The following is an 18,258-nucleotide window of genomic DNA, read 5'->3' as shown; positions in this document are numbered from 1 at the left end:
GAAATGTCGTTGCATCAAGTGTAATTTGAAGAAAAAATAGTGTCAGATAGAGTATAACCTCAAACGGTATCCTATTGTAAGAGGAGTATTGCACTAATACGAAAGTAATAGTTTATGCTCATCTAAAATCTTTTTTGTGTTTACACTAAAAGAACTAAACAAATAAATAGCTGGAAGCTTGTATCCATGAGAAACCATGTTGAAATTGGACTTCCAATTTTGTCAGGAATCTTGTAGAGTTTAGTTGATCAGTTTGTTTACCAGCGCATTTAACTACAACAAACATTGAAACTATGACTCACTACTTATGAACTTACAAAAATCTGTTTAACTTTCAAAAAATTATCATAACAGTCAAACTTATTTTAGTTTCTTAATAAAATTTATCAAAACAGTTTATTACAAACATTTTTTATAAATATGTCGCAACGCTTTCAGTTTAAATTGAAAAAAATCTGTTGCTGTAACTTTTCAAGATTAATGGTTTTTATTTCTTAGATTTGCTCATTTCTCGAAACATTAAGAATTAAACTCTACGAACCATGTTGGCAATTCACGATTATAAAATACTGATCTTTCAGATATTCATAAGAATACTATATAACCTCGAGAAGGTAATACTAAAAGATAACGAACCACGCGTCTGGGGTTAAAATATATAACTAATGACATTTAAGTCTCTATTGACAATATTAAACAAAACAATACCTCAATTTAATCTACAAACTTCAAGGGGTTCAACTATTGCAAATTCGTATTTGTCCATCAAATCCGCGTGCAAGGCATTTTATCTGGGATATCGATCCGAGTAAATGATCCTGATGACGAGTTTATAGGAAGCTGCGTACAAGTTTAGGGGATAAACTTAGACTTGTTTTTAACGATTCAAATACATATCTTGATTGAATTTTTAAAGATCTTCTAATAAACTTTATCTTTATTACCAAGAAATTAGTTGAAATCGAGGCTAAATAAAAAACGTTTGATTAAATAGGCAACTAGTTTTGTTAAACCAAGGACGTATTAATAGATGGACGTTCAACGCATTGTTTCATAAAAAAGATATGCGTGTTACGCTTTGTTTAGATAACAAAAGCGAAACAATAGGTGATAATTGCGAAACCGGGGAGCATTTTTATTTTTTTCGACGTCGGAAAAAGATGGTCTCGACTATCCAATAAAAATATTTTTAAAAGTATTTTACTGAGCATCGATACATAAAATGAGTATGACAGAAAACTTTGCTATTAATCAAGATTATTCTTTTTTGCTTGAAAATATTGATAACCAAATTGAATTAGTTGTGGATGATTTTATTGAGATAGATCTTGAAGAGTTGGCGGAATTGTTATCAGAGGATTTTAAATTGGAGCTCATACCACCAGCAATTCCTACAGAGAAGCTGATTGCAGAAGAAACCAAAATGCTGAAAAAAACAGAAAAACGCTTAATAACTAAATTTACCTGTCTGAAATGTTACAATAAATATCTTAGAGAATCGAATTTTAAAAAGCATGAAAAGAAATGTTACATTGCCACTAAAGGTGTGCTTATACTCACATGTTGTGGAGCTTAACGCCTAAACGGGTGCTAATTTATATTTGCAAATACTCCCAGATTATGAAAATATTGTAATAACTCTGATATTGTAATAATTTTGATTTTAGAAATTATTCAAAACTGTAAATTGTTGTAATGTACTATTAAACTTCCATATAGAAGAATGCAAGTTGTCTTTATTACATTTTTTACATATACTGGTGTAAGAAAATGTACACAGTTAAAAAATGGCTAGTTAAAGGTAATAGATGATTGACATTTCTCTTTAACCTGGGTTCCATTACAGCCAAGTTAGTATGGTAGATGATACTAAAATCAAAACAGACTTCTAAACATATTAATGAACAACCTTTATGTCTAATAACTTTAAAGTTTTCAACTGTATTGCCTTCTTTCGTTTCAATTATTCCAACATCCTCATTTGATGTGCTTCGGAAATTTTTAAAATCAGAAAATTTATTTCTGATTACAAAAAAAGATAGTGGAAGTCAATATTACATTTACAGATGTTTATGCATGAAATGTTGGAGAATATAATATTAGCAGATTGAAGATTTAGTTGATCTGGAAGAGATTTGTTAATGTTAATGGATAATGGCACTTCACGATTTAAAACAATTAGTCTCCACATGCCATTTGATTGGCGATAACTATTGATTTTAACTATTACAAAATAATTTTTCTTATTTTCATTGTAACAGTCAAAACCATGTTTTGATGCAAATGCTTTTAAATGTTGATGAATACTTATCGCATGTACTTTTTTATTTCTTCCAACTCTTGTGAGTGTGTTACATACATAACAGGTTTTTGTGTGTTCAGAAAAAGTGAAGAATTTATCATTCCTCTCAACTTCAAAGCCTTTTTTTGATTTTAAATCTAACCTGTATAAAACCATATAACATGATTTGCATAAATATTCAGGATGAACTTTTTGATAGTCTGAGGTTGTATCCAGCTTGTAAAAGCTAAGAATTGCTTGTTTATAGATAACAACAGGTTTTATTTGATAGTGACTATCCTGCTTTATTATGCAGCCACACTTTCTACGTAAATGTTTTAAGTATTCCTCATGAAGACTCATTATTTATCCTGTAATGAGATAATAAATATGAATACAAAATTACTTCTTTTGATATAATATCAAAGGTTAAAAATAAGGCTATACATCACTTGTAGAAGGCTCAAGAATATGCAACTAAAAGTATGGTCTTATCATTTTTATTATTTCTGTTGTTACTATTAGTAACAACAGTAATAATTAAAAAAATAAGATCATTATAACTTAAAGTAGCTCTACATGACAGTTTAAAAATGCTTAAACAAAAATGCTCATTAAAAATACATACTTTATATATCTTTCCAACTCCTGAAACGAATAGTATTTTATGAACTTTAAGATGCTTTTAGTTATAATACCTTTAGACAAAATGCAGTTTAGGTATCGAAAGTAAGAAATTTTTTAACTAGGTCGTTCACGAAAAAAAAAATCACAAATTCAAGAGAAAAAAAAAAGCGAGGCAAAAAAGTTCGACATTTCCGACAAAAATAAGAAATACTCTCTAATTTGAACCTTAAAGTGGGAAGCATAATCTGAGAGTGGGGTGAAAAGAGCATTAAAAATATCTTTTTCGACCTTTAAACTATATCATAGCAGGTTCAATTTAATAAGGAAAATTTGTTTCACTTTACTCTATCCATTCTAGTAAACCAAACAGCCTTTTTGCAAAAGCCTAGTTTTAGACGTCAAAGTTTAAACACAGCTAAATTTTTAATAAGCAAAATTCATAGCTCAAATCAACCTTTTTCAGATTTGTAAACTATTCTTGATTAATTTTTTTGTCTTTTATAACCATAAGCTTCAGTAAATGCATAATTATAATGGGTTTACTGAGGAAGGTTTTTTGACGGAAATTTGACGAGTAGAAGTCGGAGTATCTGTATCATGAATTTAGAAAATTGACGGTAACACGCATAGTTTTTGGCTAATTGGCGGCACCTTTGATCTATAACAATGCGTTGAACGTCCATCTATTAATACGTCCTTGGTTAAACCATTTATGTTGTTGAACAACTTTGTTATAGGATTGTTATTAAGTTTCCTACCGCCATCAGTTGAATTAAATAATTTGAAAGAAACCTTGAAGCAAAAATAGCTTCTAATGAGGATCTTGTCACTAATATTCTTGATGAGATAAATTTGAACGAATTTAATGCATTGATGCAGAAGCACTATCTACGAGGGAAGATGCGAAGCACCACGTAAAGCAGACGATTATTGATGGTTTACTTTTAAATCAAGTAGCTTTTGATCAAATAATTTTAAAAACTGCCAATTTAGAATTAAAAATTCAATATACACACACTTCAAAAATTATCTTGTCTGATACCAACCAATAAAAATAAGTGCTCAATAAAACCAGCCAATGAAAATAAGTCCTCAATAAAACCAACCAATGAAAATAAATGTTTGATTATACAAAATATAATTTGGAGCAAGTTATAATTGATTTTTGTGCGAGGGGAGTACAAATGTTGATAGCATTTTTTTCGGAAAAGAACTTTTTTCTAGAAAAAAAAACACTAAAGAAGTTCAATTTATCTGTTCCTAGATTTAAGAGCTTCAAAGATTCAAGAGCTTCAAAGACTCAAAAAATTTTTTCGCAGATGAATTAGATTATAAGTCCATAAAGATACATTCTGACGATTTTTTACAAAGCAAATAACTTTGTGAATGTTGAGACAGTGATTATCATTCTCAACTAAATGTAAATGATACCTTTGACATTACGCTTATCACATCTTTTAGATTGGTGACGTCATTATTGTTTTTAAGCTATAAATGATGAATGAAACTTTTCTGGTGTCCATGAGTGGGACACTCTTGATATATTAAACTCTGGGTGTGTTGATAAAATTGTCCTTATGAACATAGATTATAAAGACATCTTGGAATTTTTAAAGCAAATGAGGTTTTGCTTGGGGGAAAAAAAAATCCTATTTGAAATAGGTTATTAAGTTTTCCTAAGGTATAAATATTGGTTTTACTACATATTATACTAAAATATTTTAGTGGAGGAAGGTATACCACTGAACCTACCCTTCCCTTTGTTGCGCTCCCAAAGTAATAAAACAATTACTTGTGCTATTCGTAATTATTCTACATTTAATCTATATTTTTCAATTAATTTGTTTCTAATTTTAGATTTAATTTCTATTAAGCGAATTTTTAATGATTCTTTAGAATGTTGTTCTGAAGGTTAATATATTCAAAACAATATCTTGCCAAGGGCTCCAACTAGGAATATCCCCGGCATGCTAGTATCTTTCCTTCTCTGTTGACTCAACCACAACATCTCCCAAGTGCATTTAAATTTCTTTCTTAAAATGATGTTTCTACAGAAGGATACCCTGTTGAATGAATTAAAAGATTTAGCCCTAAATGTAGCCTTTTGTTAGAAGACCTGGCAAACGTCATTCTCGAGACATTGAGATTTCTTACTTAGACATCTTTAGCAGTCATAGACAGTCTTATGACAACGGAAGCAACATGTTGAGTGTATATTCCGGTCTTCAAGCATATGCTATAAGTAGATTTCAAGCATATGCTATAAGTAGATATTTGTATTACTCCAGCAGCAATAGCTGCTGGAGTAATACAAATAAATCCTGAAAATGGAATTTTGGATATTTATTCATGCGTACGAATAGAATTGCACATGCTGTTATGTACACCAGAATAAATTGTTTGATAGAACTTTTTTAGTTTTAAAAGAGTAAAAAATTGTTTAAGATTTTTTACTCTTTTAAAGCTGAAAACCACAGGAAAAAGAAGGCTTAGTTCATTATCTTTATTGTAAGTCGAGTCAGAAGCGATTCAGAATGTGGACTATAGTGAGGTCATCAGTTCCTTTGCAGAGAAAAAGTTCAGCGCATATTGATTGTAATCCTTTAATTGCATGTAAATGTAATAGCAAATAATTATAGTTTGTATCTTTATTTATCTATTTTTGTAAAATATACTAAAGTATAATGAAATATTATGAGGAGAATTTAAACCTTTTAATAAAAGCAGAAAAAGGTATACAGAAAAAACATCAAAGTACTACATTCTTATTGATTAAACAATAAACACAAACTCAGTTTTTATCAACAACTGTTCATCAATCGTACTTTTTCTCGCATGACACACGAACACGATGTGGTTTGATCCCGTATTATTTGCGATATTTATAAAAATATGCGTTTTTACGTGTCCTAGTTTTTATTTGCACGTTTTTTCCGTTACTTTCGTCTCTCCCTTTTTGTAATTAATGAATTTAAACTTAAGTAACGTTTAGTTATCAGATGGAATAACATTTTTTTTGGTACAAGGAATACTTACAAAAGGAAGATTAAAATTTTATTTATAAATTTACTGCAGTTATAAATTAACTCAAGCTAGATTATCTGATTTCGGAACTTTGAAAGTTGAAAGACTTATTTTGTTCTTAACGAAACAATAAATTGAAATAGGACAATCATTCCGCAACAAATAAAACTTAAAGATATTAAAAATACCTCTTTTCGATTAATTAATATAAAATTATTTGAGAAAAGTCACTAGAATCAATTAAATAAAAACAGGTCATATCTCGAAAAAAAATTAGAAAAAAAAAAAAAGTAAATTTATTATATAAATATAACTATAAATTTTAAGCTGTCATCGGCGCTGTGGCTTAGCGGTTAAAGCGCCTGTCTAGTAAACAGGAGATCCCCGGTTCAAATCCGGGCAGTGCCTAAGAAACTACATCTTTTGCCCGCTCTTATAAAGAAGTTATAATACGAAACTTGTATGTGTAAGTATTTTGCGAAAAAAAAAAAAAAAGAAATTGAAACTTTTCCGTATTGGCACTGAAAAGTGGTTTTAAACACGTTTAAACAACCAATTTTAAAGTCTAAAACTCATACCGATTTTTTAAAGGAAAATTGTTTGAACAATAGTAATAAAAAAAAATTAAAAAATTAATAAATAAAATCGTATGCAAGAACTTAACACATAAAAAATTATTTCCCCATTTCGAAAGAATGTTGCGTCGTTAAACGTTAAGTTGTTTGATCTACATACTCAAGGTTCAGCATGAATGAAGCTGCGTTTTTACACAGAAAAAAATCGCGAGAAAGAAAATATGAAAAATGTTTGGATTGCGATTTCGGCTATGGTAGGGTGTTCCTTACTTTTGTTAAGTTTCATGCTACTTTACCGCGCAAACCTTGAAAGTTCTAATAACGGGAAAAGATCTATTGTTAACTTAAATGAAGAAGAGTTCTTTGATGAAGTACGAGTTGTTAATACTTTGAAGTAAATGAGTGATTTGTTTTTTATATTACGATATTAACTCTACGATTCTTCCGATTCATCTTATTGAATTTCCCTTGTTATTCCTCTTTTTTTGTTTTTTGAATTTAGTATGAATCAGATTTATTTCTTCCAAAGCAAGATGAATGTCGATTTTCGTTTAAATTTGTTGAAGAGTAAGTACTTTTGTGTGTGTGTGTATGTGTGTACTTTATATATGTCCAATATCTTTGACGATTCTTCCTAAAGATATAAAACTTTTAAAGGCTTATTGAAAAAGATCGCTACGAAAAAAGGCGTCTTTTGCCTGAACACCGCAAGCAGAATTTTACAGGAGGGTTAGTAAACCAAGAACTTATGTGTTTGGATACGATGGACGCGTCAGAAAACATGTTAATTGGAATGTTTGAATGCCACGGTAATGGGAGAAATCAGGTGAATAAATTTTTCCTTGTTCTACTTGATAATAAAAGTACATATAAACAATGAACTCACAAGGACTCGGACCTAATGAATAATTATAAACAGCTTTTGTATGATTAGGCAATTACATTTACAACTGATGGTTTAATTGAAGCAGCAGCATCGAAACCACTTTGTTTATCAATCAAAAATATGATTTCCACTCAGGTTGTCCTTAAAAGATGCGATAAAAATGATGGTACACAGGTAAATGTTTTTCTCACTTAGCCTTACATTACAGAAGTGAAAAATATTCTTTTGGAAGAAAATTCTAGAAAAAATTATATTTTTTTGGTCGCTGATACTTTAGTTTAGTTTTTCTAGATCTGGACAACTGACAGTACTCTTGGGCACGTAATCCCAAATATAAGAAGGGATTACTGTTTAACAGCTTCTTCTCAAAACGAGATTAACGTGGATATCCAAGCTTGTAAATCAGAAAATGCTGGGCAAAGATGGCAGCTAATAATGAATGAGGTACTGTTACTTCTTCAAGAAGAAATTTTAAACGACGCCTTCATGGTGAAAAAGAAAAGGAAACAAACAGAGAAGCTTATTCTTCATCAACGACTTGTGTCAGAAGATGAAAATTTGATATTGTAATGCAAAAGATTAACACTAATCAGCAGCATATAAAATAATGCCTGTAATTAGAAGCATTTCTATGGTAACGAGATGACAGAATTTTGTCACGGTTTAATCAAATTTATCAAATTTTGAGGATTGTTTTAAAAATATGCGATGCATATGTGATGCATTTTAATTACGTCTATAATAAGTAATCATTTTTTACCTAACACCAATGACATCACTTTTGAGGATCAGAGAAGAAAAAACTAATTTGATGAGCTTTTCAAACCATTTTTCTACTTTTAAATTTCTTTATTTACATTTAATCAGTTAGTTTAGTTTTATTCAATAAAAAGCGAATTTCTTCGAATTATAGGCTGCAAGTTCAAAACAAGGGATGAAAAAGAATAACTTATCTATATACGAAGTGTTAACCTATTAATTTATCCTATCAATGAAATGCCATCTTTTCTTAAACTCTTAATATGATGAACTTACAGGTTTAGGTCATCACTGTATCATATGATACCAGTCTTTAAAAACGTGGTTTGATCTCACTTGTTTAGATGTTGAATATGTCAATAACTTTGGATTGAGTTGCTGTAGTAATTACCCAAGGTAAAATCATTTACCCAGGGTAAGATCATTCCATGGTACTTTGCTAGTTGAGTTTGTACTTGAAATTTTTTTCAAATTTTAACATTATTAACAAGTCTATGAAAAATCAAAAATTAATTTTGAAATTTTCTCTTGATGGCATAACTAAAGCAATTTTTAATATAGCAGTAAAATACAATACGGAATTTGTCCTCATACCGCATAAATATCAGGAATTCTTGTCTAGTTGTTATTCATATATTTATGTAATGATATAATTATGTAATTATAATTATGTAATTATGTTATTCAAATGTAATAAATAAATATTTTTCTGTTAGACTCCTCTAAAAATAAATTTACTATTAAAAATATCGTGATAAGGTTGGTGTGAAGGTTTATTTGGGAAACTATCCCCATTATAACCAGCACTACGACAGATGTCTCTCTCAAATATAAGTACTTTCTCTTATATATGATAATGGAAATAATATCTAATTGTAGTAACGTTCCTGCTTTTGAAAAATTTTAGTTGTTATTGCTTCTTATACATAAGTGTTGCACTTTTATTTTAAATAATGTTATTATGTCCATTTTTATTTATAGTAAGTTGGTTAATTGTTGTTTGTTTATTCAGTCACTTATTTGCAATTAATGTAAAACCGTGTTTTAAATTTCGCAAAAAAAAAAGTTAATGTAGTCTAATAAAAGTTCAATTAAAACTAAATTCCCTAATTTTGTAATAAATGCACAATTTTAAAATAAACAAGGTGGGATATCAACATATGTAAACAAAAATTTCATAGAACGGTTCTAACTTTAGATAATATAGGCAGAAAGGCACATTACACCTCAGCTAAATTCTTACTAAATCTGCAACTTAAAAACAGTGGAAAGTCATGTTTACAAGACAAATACGACTCTCAGTTGGAACATTTAAAATGCTCTTAAGTTACAAAAAAGTGTTGAAGCTAAAAGAAATCTACCATTTTATCTTCAGCATAATTAAAAGCAATTTAAAATTAAATTAAACGTCACATATAATTAGAGGACGTGTAATAGAAGTTATTTTCCATGGGGCTCTCTTTTGTTAACTAATAAAAGTAAATTTAATATCTTTTGATCATATGGTAAGCAGTGTGTACATAAATTACCAAATAACGAGTATTACCCATTGTACACTAAAAGTACAGTAAAGTGTTATAAGATGGAAGCATTATAATGTTTCTCTTAATCGGGTATTGGTTTTATTCACTTAAGGTGGCTCATATAGAAAAACGTTAAGTTTTTATTGAATTTTTTTTTTTTTGAAAAGTTTATCATTCTTTCAGAAAATATATTTTGCGTAAAATACTTACTAATTTTACCTTAGTTAAATTTTTTTAAAAAGTTTAATTACCTTGATGATAGATCATCATACAAAGAAGTTTTTCATCATCACACAAAGAAGTTTTTACTTCTATTGTTTATAATGGCTATTATATTGACCCAATTGAATTAGAAAGTATTGGACACATACTAAAGAAATGTGAAAGCAGACTTTGTGAAAAGTTAAAAGAAACAAAAAAATCTCTAACTGATCGTGGTAAGCTAACAGATAAAACAATAAATTCGATACAAATTTTCTATGACCTTGCTATCAGACAGAATTTAAATAACTTGTTAATAAACACCTACAAAAAGAATATAAGTTTAACATCATGGGCTTTTCAAATTTCGTTGCTAAGATTTATAGAACTTTAAAGTGATGAGTTATTATGAAAATGTCTTTGCGGAAAAACCCAAAATGGCATCGAAGGCTTCAACAGTGTTGGATGGTCACGCTGTCCGAAAAATACTTTTGTTACAAAAGACTTTTTATAGGTGGTATCAATTCTGCAACAATCTTTTTTGATAATAGAGCGAATAGTGTAAACAGTGTAATGATGCAGTTTGCAATAAATGGAGAAGATTTATCAAAAAAAAACAAATATATAAAAAATATTGCTTAACAAGTCAAGTATTCGATGATCTGTAAATAAAAAGAAAGATAAGGTTAAAAAAAGAAGTAAACAATTAAAATCCAAGAAAAAAAAAGGCTCCCAGCCAATGGTAAAGGAAAATGTATTGCTGAGGTCTATATTTCTAGTGGTTTTTAAGTCGATGTAGTTTTTTCAAATTGCCTTTTTTTTGCTCCACAATTTAAATAAATATCTATCTTTGCCTCTTGTACATTTGGCACAAAAGAAAGAAAACTAAAATAAAGTTAAAATAATTTACAAAATAAATTATGCTGAACTCAAGTTGAATGTTTGTAAAACTCAAAGAAAAACTGGAAAGATGACAAAAGTTGAAAAAGAAGCTTGGTGTGGATTTCGAGATTAAAATTTTGGATTCCTAGTTAATAATAAGGACACTAATTACAAACAACTGTTAACAAACCTTGTTGAGTTTATTCAAAAAACTGGCATTTCGTATGTCCTTAAAGGTTCATTTTTTGCATATTCACTTCGATTTCTTCCCCGAAAAAAGGGTGATGTTAGTGAGGAACATGGTGAGAGATTCTTCAGAACATCATAACAACTGAAAGAAGATATCAGAGACGATGGGATATATATGGTCTCTAGTCAGAAAAATATGCACTCTGGAAAATCTTGATCAACTAACCACTTTTAATCTTGTAAAAAAGTGTATATAAGTAATTACTGTCGTAAAGAAACTTTGTAACTACACAGATAAAGTAAAAAAAATAGAAAAATAACAATACCACGTCAAAACGAACGTTATTTAGAACTCAGTGGCAAAAAATACACTTTTAAACATTATGAAGTGTTTCATTTATTTTTATTGTTTTTAAACTTAGTGTAATGGTAGTTTTAGATACGCTATGTTTAAACTTTACCCCCGTGGACTCGGCGCCTATGCGTGTATCAATATCATTATATAATAAGCCTGTAAAACACCTTGCAAAAGTTTGTTCTTTGTTCTCATGATCTAGAAAAGCCTTTTGACCTTAATCACAACAAAAGGTAACTGAGGTAACACCTAAATCACACAAAAAAGTTACTGAGTTGGCGCCTAAACCACAACAAAAAGTGACACTTGTTCCAGGTAAGTAATATTATTCAATTTGCTTGTTTTGTCTATACAATTATAACGTTCTATTGTTGTTATTTGGTGTTCCTCTTTTCCATTAGCCCAAGATGTACTAAAATAATCATCTAAGAAGAGTTAGGTGTTTTATTATAAAAAAAATTTTTGAACACACCCTTTTTTTTAATGTATTATTTTTTTGAATATTGTGCCCCATTATAGATTTTTTAACAACTTTTTTTCTTTTAATAGAAATAAATAATAATATATTTCATCAAGTGTGCTGATATCTATATAAGCACACTTGATGAAGTAATCTTTCCATAAGCTGACGATAACACGCTTACTTTTTTTTTTTTTAACGACTTTTAAAGCTGTGAAATGGCTTTAATATAACAAAATTAGAATGCCGAAACTAAAATTCAATAGAAAATTTATGAAAAATGGTCAATGGTGAGGTAACAAAAGAAAAAAGTCACTAGAGAAAAGATTTGTGGGGGAGGTTGTAAAAATAGCATGGTAAACTATTCCCGCATCAAGATACCAAATATTTTTTAAAGATCATCCCCAAAAGGTTTAATGCAATTAAAATTAGATAAAGGAATAAGATATCTTACACAATGCATTACCTTTGACATTTATGGAAAACGCGATAACTAAAGACCTTTAAAAGATTACTTTATAGAAATTGAACTCAATTTTTCGTGTTGAAGTAACATTTGTATCATTTTTACATTCGACACAATAAATAATGAGTGTAACGTGTTAAAAACACTTTTTACATCAGAATTTTATAGAAATAAAAACATCCTAAAAAAACGCAGGAATCCTCCCATAATTGAAAAGATATAGAAACGTTGAATAACCGTAGAATTTTTAAACCAGCTTATTGAATTTCAAATTCATCTACCTAACTACACTCATTTTAAAAATGAAATATTTACAAATACTTCTACAAATTTTAGAGTAATTTTGAAAATTAGACTTTCGCTATTACTAATTACCAGGCACGTGCTTACAAAAACTGGAAATATCCAAATGTTTTTACTACAATTTCATTCAGTCTCAAATTAAAACACCAAAGAGATTGCAAAATCAACAAACTTTAAATTCATATTATGTTCTCCTACTAAAACAAACCTACTATCTTTTCCCAAGCCGACTAAAAACGCTGCCTGAATCAACAGTTTGAATCGATTTATTTGGAGCGACACTCTTTGGCCTAGTAATACCATGAACAGTCGAAGCCTCAACTGAGGTTAAAGACGAAAGGTCAGTTTTTGTCATACCGAGACGATTAAAGACAGCCGACTTGTTCGTTGAAGATTGCTGAGTCTAAGAAATAAAAATCCCCATCATACCTTAATTCAGAAGCATGAAAGAAAATCTTCCATAACTTGATAACTTACCTGCACTGCAACAGAAGATTTTTCAAGTCGATCAAATATTGAAGTGGGTTGTTTCTTACGATCTAACGTTTTACCTTGGGCTAATGGAAAAGAGGAACACCAAATAACAACAATAGAACGTTATAAATGTATAGACACAACAAGCAAATTGCATAATATTACTTACCTGGAACAAGTGTCACTTTTTGTTGTGGTTTAGGTGCCAACTCAGTAACTTTTTTGTGTGATTTAGGTGTTACCTCAGTTAGCTTTTGTTGCGATTTAGGTGTTACCTCAGTTACATTTTGTTGCGATTTAGGTGTCAACTCAGTAGTTTTCTTAAATTCTTTGTCATATTTTGAAGGTAGTTGTATTGTAAAAATAGTGCCTTTTGTTTTTTGTTTCAATGTTGCTACTTCTTCAAGTCTTTTTTTCTCATTTTCTTCCTCTTCCAGTTTCTTTTTTTTTGTAATTGATTCATACTCACAGAATCGATCTGACAATGTCTTTCTATTACCCTTTGTTTTAACAACAGAAGTGATTTTAGAAGAACTTTCTGGTTTGGAAGCTAAATGTGAATTAATGACATCAATAAACTTTTTCATTCCTAATAATGTTAATTAGACTGTAAACATCGCTTAAAAAACACCTACAAACTCTATTCGGTTTTACTTCAACATTATCGTTTGTTCTTTGACTAACAGATGATGCAGAATTACGAGAGGATGATGATACATTTACTGAAACATTTGACATGCTTGTTGAAACGTTTGATAATAAATTAGTAGCATTTTTTTTTGGCAATGAATTTGACTTTACAGCTACAACTTCGGGAGATGGAGAATGGTAACGAGACATCTAAAAGTAGACAAAAATTAAAATAAATGGGAAGTGAAAGGGCTTTAAAGAGATGCTTGCTGGATACCTAAATATATATATATATTTTTTTCTTTCTTCATATTTTAATCATCTACTCAAAACTACAAACATATGATCAATTTTGTATCTTTTAGAACATAGCATGCGGCATTAAGCACATTATTAATGTTTAAGCATATTTCAGCTTTATTCAAAGAAAAGTCATTATTTTACTTAGTAATAGATAATTATACCTCAGTTTGTTTTGATCTTGCATAACGCAAAATTGCAATGGAGTCACCAACAGCTTTAATTCCAAGGTCACGAAGAACATCCTGAATAAATCATTTATGGAATTTATTATAGAAATGCTGACTATATTTACCTGGACTTAACACTCTATGAAGAACAAAACTAGTTTTAGATTCTCAGAAAAAAGAAACAACTTAAAGGAATAACTTATGGTTAAATTGAAAGTTTCATGCAAACATGATGACCTATTATACTTGTTAATATTTTGTTATTTTTGGAAAAAGAAAGTTTTTTATTTTAGCAACCTTCTGACATCATATTAAGTAAATTGACTACAGAAACCTGATTAATGGGTCCACTTGTTTGCCTGATTGTGTGCTAAATTTGATAAAATGGCATGGTTTAGATCTGTTATGTTAGAAGTTTTCTATTATGTTATGTTAAGTTATTCACATGACTTTAATAAAAGCAAATGAAAAGAAATTATCAAGTAAAGAAACTAAATTAATTTCTTAACATTTGATCTTCAATCTTCAAAGTTGACTTTTGATTAGCCTTTATCTTTAAACTTATCAATCAACGATATTCATAAACAGTATTGTTATCAATAATCATTTAGAAAAATAATTCATCTTTTAAAGAAGTTAGTAATTAAAAGCTGTTGCTATTTAACTGGCCAGTCTGAAATAACATGACTCACCTTATCTAATGCACTCAACATGTCTAGGCGCATTCTGTTGTCATGGAATATGCTTGCATAGCTGTTAAAATTTAAATAAGTTTTATAACAAGTAATGGTGAAAACAATTTAAGCAAACTACATTAAAAACTTACTTTTGAGCAATTTTGCTGGGTATTCCAGCCTCTTGAAAGAAATTTTCCCAATTTGACTGAGAAGAAGCTAAAATGCAAAAGTATATTTGAGACAAATTTAGAAATTAATTATATAATTAATGTCAGATATAGTCAAATATATAGTTAAACAAAATCAAATATGTAATTAATCAATTATATATAGTAGAATATTATTGTTACTACAAATACCAATGAGAAAACATCAATTGACTATGATTTTAAATTAGAATAGATACCTGCAATTAAATTTTGGTAATATTAAAAATTAAGCAGTTAGTAATCTTGTGAAATTTCTTATTTACAGGCAATTTCATATCAGAGCAATATGTAAATGTTTAGCCTTTTACCACCATTTTAATTCTGTCAAACTTATATGTTTATGGTTAGTGTGTAAGAACATATTTGACTTCTTTTTTTAATTAGCCCCTGCTTTTAAAACTAGAACAAAGTGATCTGTGCTTCTTCCTATAAAGTCATACTAATATGAAAAAGTTCCTCATGAGAATATTATTTTAATGTGTTGTTACACAACAACCCACTGCACAAAAGAGTTAGATGAGTAGCCCAATTCTTAGTTGGTTATCAAATGTATCTTAAAACTTCCAAGCTACAAACCCTTTTCCTCTTTCTTAAACAAGCTAATCTCCCCTGTCAATTGGAGATGCAACAAGGTAAAGTAAGTATAAAATAGGTATAAAATAAAAAACAAGTATAAAATAAGTAGCCTAAGAATAAAATTTTTATACGAACTGAAAAGAGAAAGTGAAAGAAAAAAATATTTTAAATAATGAGAGTGACTAATTTAAAATTATTCTAAATTATGTCAAAATAAGATATTAAAATTAGCACAGAAAAAAACTCTAATTTCTCTTTGAAATATTCAACTTCCCAATTTCCCTTTTTGGAGTTCTTTGTAAATATATACTAAACTTAAACTTTAAAAAATAAATTCTTTAATTTTTTAATATATAAACAATAAGAAAACAAAAAGGTAGAAAAAATAAAATAATAAAAATAAAAAGCTGTAAATACACATGAACATCTAACAGATTATCTTACCCATAGTTTTTAGTAAAGATTGATTTCTTTACTGCTGACCAGTGGGATGCTGAAATTTCTTTATGTACAATAAACTAAGAGTAATATTATAAGCTAAATAGAGATTTAATGCAATATAATAATATAATCTAAGATAATATATGGGAGCTTTTAAGGGGTTCTATATCAGGAAATAATGCAGTACGGAAATAGTTTTTAATGCTTTAAGAAGCATACCTGGAAACTAAACCTACTTTAAATCAAAAAGATTCTTAGTTTGAAAAAATATTTTGATCGGAACATTAAGTTTATCGGTAAATTTTCAAAATTTTATGCAGGCATTTTGAAAATAATAAACAACGTTGGATTTTAATTAGGCGCTTCAACCTCCTTCCCTAACTTCGAATTCGTAGTATGCCGGTATCTTAGTCATGGAATGATAATACCAACGTGATCATGTAACATCGGAAGTTTTCCGGATATAAAAAATTTTCAAATTTGTGAAATGTGGAAGTATTTGGGTCAAAATGGAAGGACAAACTAAATATACAATATGCAACAAAATATAAAGTTAAAACTCAGAATTTCGGCTCAAAGAGCATGAAAAGTAAATAAAAATTTTACCTCTCAATAATCAAAAACAATAAATATGAATATATACAACAAATATTAAAATCCTAGCTGAAATACCCGGGATAAACTATATGTTGATTTGTAATAAAAAAGTATATTGAATTGAAATAATAAAAAAAAAAAGATTGTTGAATTATAATGAAAAAGTTTAATTCTACAACAATTTATTTTACAAAAATATATAAGCAAACACAAAAATATTTTCCATTAATTTTGTTTTTCATTCTTAGCAGAGAGCTTTCTCATATATTCTTTGTTTTTCCTTCAAACTGTTTTCCAACAAATTATTTGCTGTTTCCAATATTTGCGCCAATGACGCTCCCCGTGTAAAAAAAGCGGGCTGTGCAAAATTTCAAGAACGGTTGATATTTGTATATCGTACATACACACAGCTAACACACTCACATTCATCATTATATATTAGATATAAGTAATATTAGCTGTAGGTCTTGTTTGCTAATATAAATCTAGCAAAAGTGTTTATTGGGTTCTTAAATAGGTGGATGTTTGCTCTTTTAATCGGTTATCTGACGATTACTGTATATTGTTTGTAACGTTTTCCACGACAACTTTGTTGATGTTTTGAAACTAGACATGCATACTACTGAAAACTTTCATGTGCATATTTCTTGGAGTGTCATTCTAAAAGCCAACCAAGTTTTAAGGAGTTGAGAGTAGAGCAGAAATTCCCTGGAAAATACCAACAACAAACAAGAGAAGACCAAAAAACGCGCTCGATAATTCAACACTCCCAGGCCAGAAATTTTATATAACCCCAAAAGGAATGAAGTCTGATGTTTTGCTGAAATCAATTAAAACAGACAAAATTAGCAAATAACACGAATCCAGCAAACCTGCCACAACTTCATCCAATTGAAACTTTTTGGGCTTGAAATATGAGCTACGTAAAAAGAACAAAATTGCAGCAGACATCAATTAAATCCACTGAATCTGGGGTGTTACATCACGAAATTTTACGAAAACTATTGTCTAAAAGCTCATGTGAGGGGACCGCACTAAATTGACACAATACCGTCATCAGCTCGAAGATGATGCTTTCTAAAAGCTTTAGTATATTTGAAGACAAGTTTGCTTTAAAACTTTAAAAATATTATCAAAATCGATTAAATAGTTCTCGAGATATTTTAAAAATCCCATGGGTCATTATCATTTTGGTCTTTACTTTCATTTTGTGTGAATGATCAAAAAACAAATCTGCAGCAGATCAAAATACTTAAAAAAAAAAAGAAATAAAATTTAAATTACATTCACACTGTTTCGCTATGCATTTCATCCAGTAGGAACTACGATTAGAAGAATTAACATGTTCTCATTAAAAAAAGATGAAGGTAATTTTGTTTTTAGTTCATGCAAAGTTTTTTGAAGTATGAAACTACGTCAAGATTATCTAAATGTCATTCATTTATTCAGAAGTTTTTTTTGTAATGATCATTTAACCTTATGTTTCTAATAAATTTTTTGACAGCACGCGAATCACTTTCATCAGAAGCATAAAATGCTATAGGCTTGAAATGAAGAATTAAAAGTGCTTCTACCATTAAAAATGCTATGAAATGAAGAATTAAAAGTGCTTCTACCATTAAAAATGCTATGAAATGAAGAATTAAAAGTGCT

The 18,258-nt window shown here is 29.1% G+C and overlaps 2 protein-coding genes, 1 long non-coding RNA gene and 1 other non-coding gene across 7 annotated transcripts; 2 read left to right on the top strand and 2 right to left on the bottom strand.

The window, feature by feature from the left end:
* Positions 1-108: 108 nt before the first annotated feature.
* LOC149889877 (uncharacterized) lies at positions 109-3,081 on the bottom strand. Its single transcript, XR_016451767.1, has 3 exons — positions 2,910-3,081; positions 709-967; positions 109-273 (listed from the first exon to the last, which is right to left on the bottom strand). It is a non-coding gene; the product is annotated as an uncharacterized LOC149889877 (long non-coding RNA).
* Positions 3,082-6,267: 3,186 nt separating this feature from the next.
* Trnat-agu (transfer RNA threonine (anticodon AGU)) lies at positions 6,268-6,340 on the top strand. Its single transcript has one exon. It is a non-coding gene; the product is annotated as a tRNA-Thr (tRNA).
* Positions 6,341-6,656: 316 nt separating this feature from the next.
* Positions 6,657-9,209, top strand: LOC145183052 (polypeptide N-acetylgalactosaminyltransferase 2-like). Of its 3 annotated transcripts, none has more exons than XM_080058376.2 (5): positions 6,657-6,761; positions 7,010-7,074; positions 7,165-7,333; positions 7,442-7,567; positions 7,685-9,209. In XM_080058376.2, the coding sequence occupies exons 1-5, from the start codon at positions 6,684-6,686 to the stop codon at positions 7,961-7,963; spliced, it is 717 nt and encodes a 238-aa protein (XP_079914502.2). In that variant the 5' UTR covers positions 6,657-6,683; the 3' UTR covers positions 7,964-9,209. The 3 variants fall into 3 exon arrangements, with proteins under 3 accessions (XP_079914502.2, XP_079914501.2, XP_089942630.1); XM_080058375.2 differs by having other exon boundaries at positions 6,663-6,878; positions 7,685-9,205; XM_090086504.1 differs by lacking the exon at positions 6,657-6,761 and adding an exon at positions 6,766-6,901.
* Positions 9,210-12,297: 3,088 nt separating this feature from the next.
* Positions 12,298-16,406, bottom strand: LOC145183719 (uncharacterized). Of its 2 annotated transcripts, XM_090085948.1 has the most exons (9): positions 16,245-16,406; positions 16,012-16,085; positions 14,932-14,998; positions 14,798-14,858; positions 14,100-14,180; positions 13,641-13,845; positions 13,175-13,555; positions 13,009-13,088; positions 12,298-12,934 (listed from the first exon to the last, which is right to left on the bottom strand). In XM_090085948.1, exons 2-9 carry the CDS (start codon positions 16,013-16,015, stop codon positions 12,743-12,745), a joined length of 1,071 nt encoding a protein of 356 aa, XP_089942074.1. In that variant the 5' UTR covers positions 16,016-16,085; positions 16,245-16,406; the 3' UTR covers positions 12,298-12,742. The 2 variants fall into 2 exon arrangements, with proteins under 2 accessions (XP_089942074.1, XP_089942073.1); XM_090085947.1 differs by lacking the exon at positions 16,245-16,406 and having other exon boundaries at positions 16,012-16,135.
* Between the last annotated feature and the right edge of the window lie 1,852 nt (positions 16,407-18,258).

Source organism: Hydra viridissima, unplaced genomic scaffold (genome assembly GCF_058129835.1).
Source record: "Hydra viridissima isolate aposymbiotic clone 2 unplaced genomic scaffold, HvirCarnegie_v1 scaffold_4, whole genome shotgun sequence".
NCBI classification, from domain to species: domain Eukaryota; kingdom Metazoa; phylum Cnidaria; class Hydrozoa; order Anthoathecata; family Hydridae; genus Hydra; species Hydra viridissima.
The sequence above is the reverse complement of the archived record's forward strand: the minus strand, read 5'-3'. Positions and strand labels throughout refer to the sequence as shown.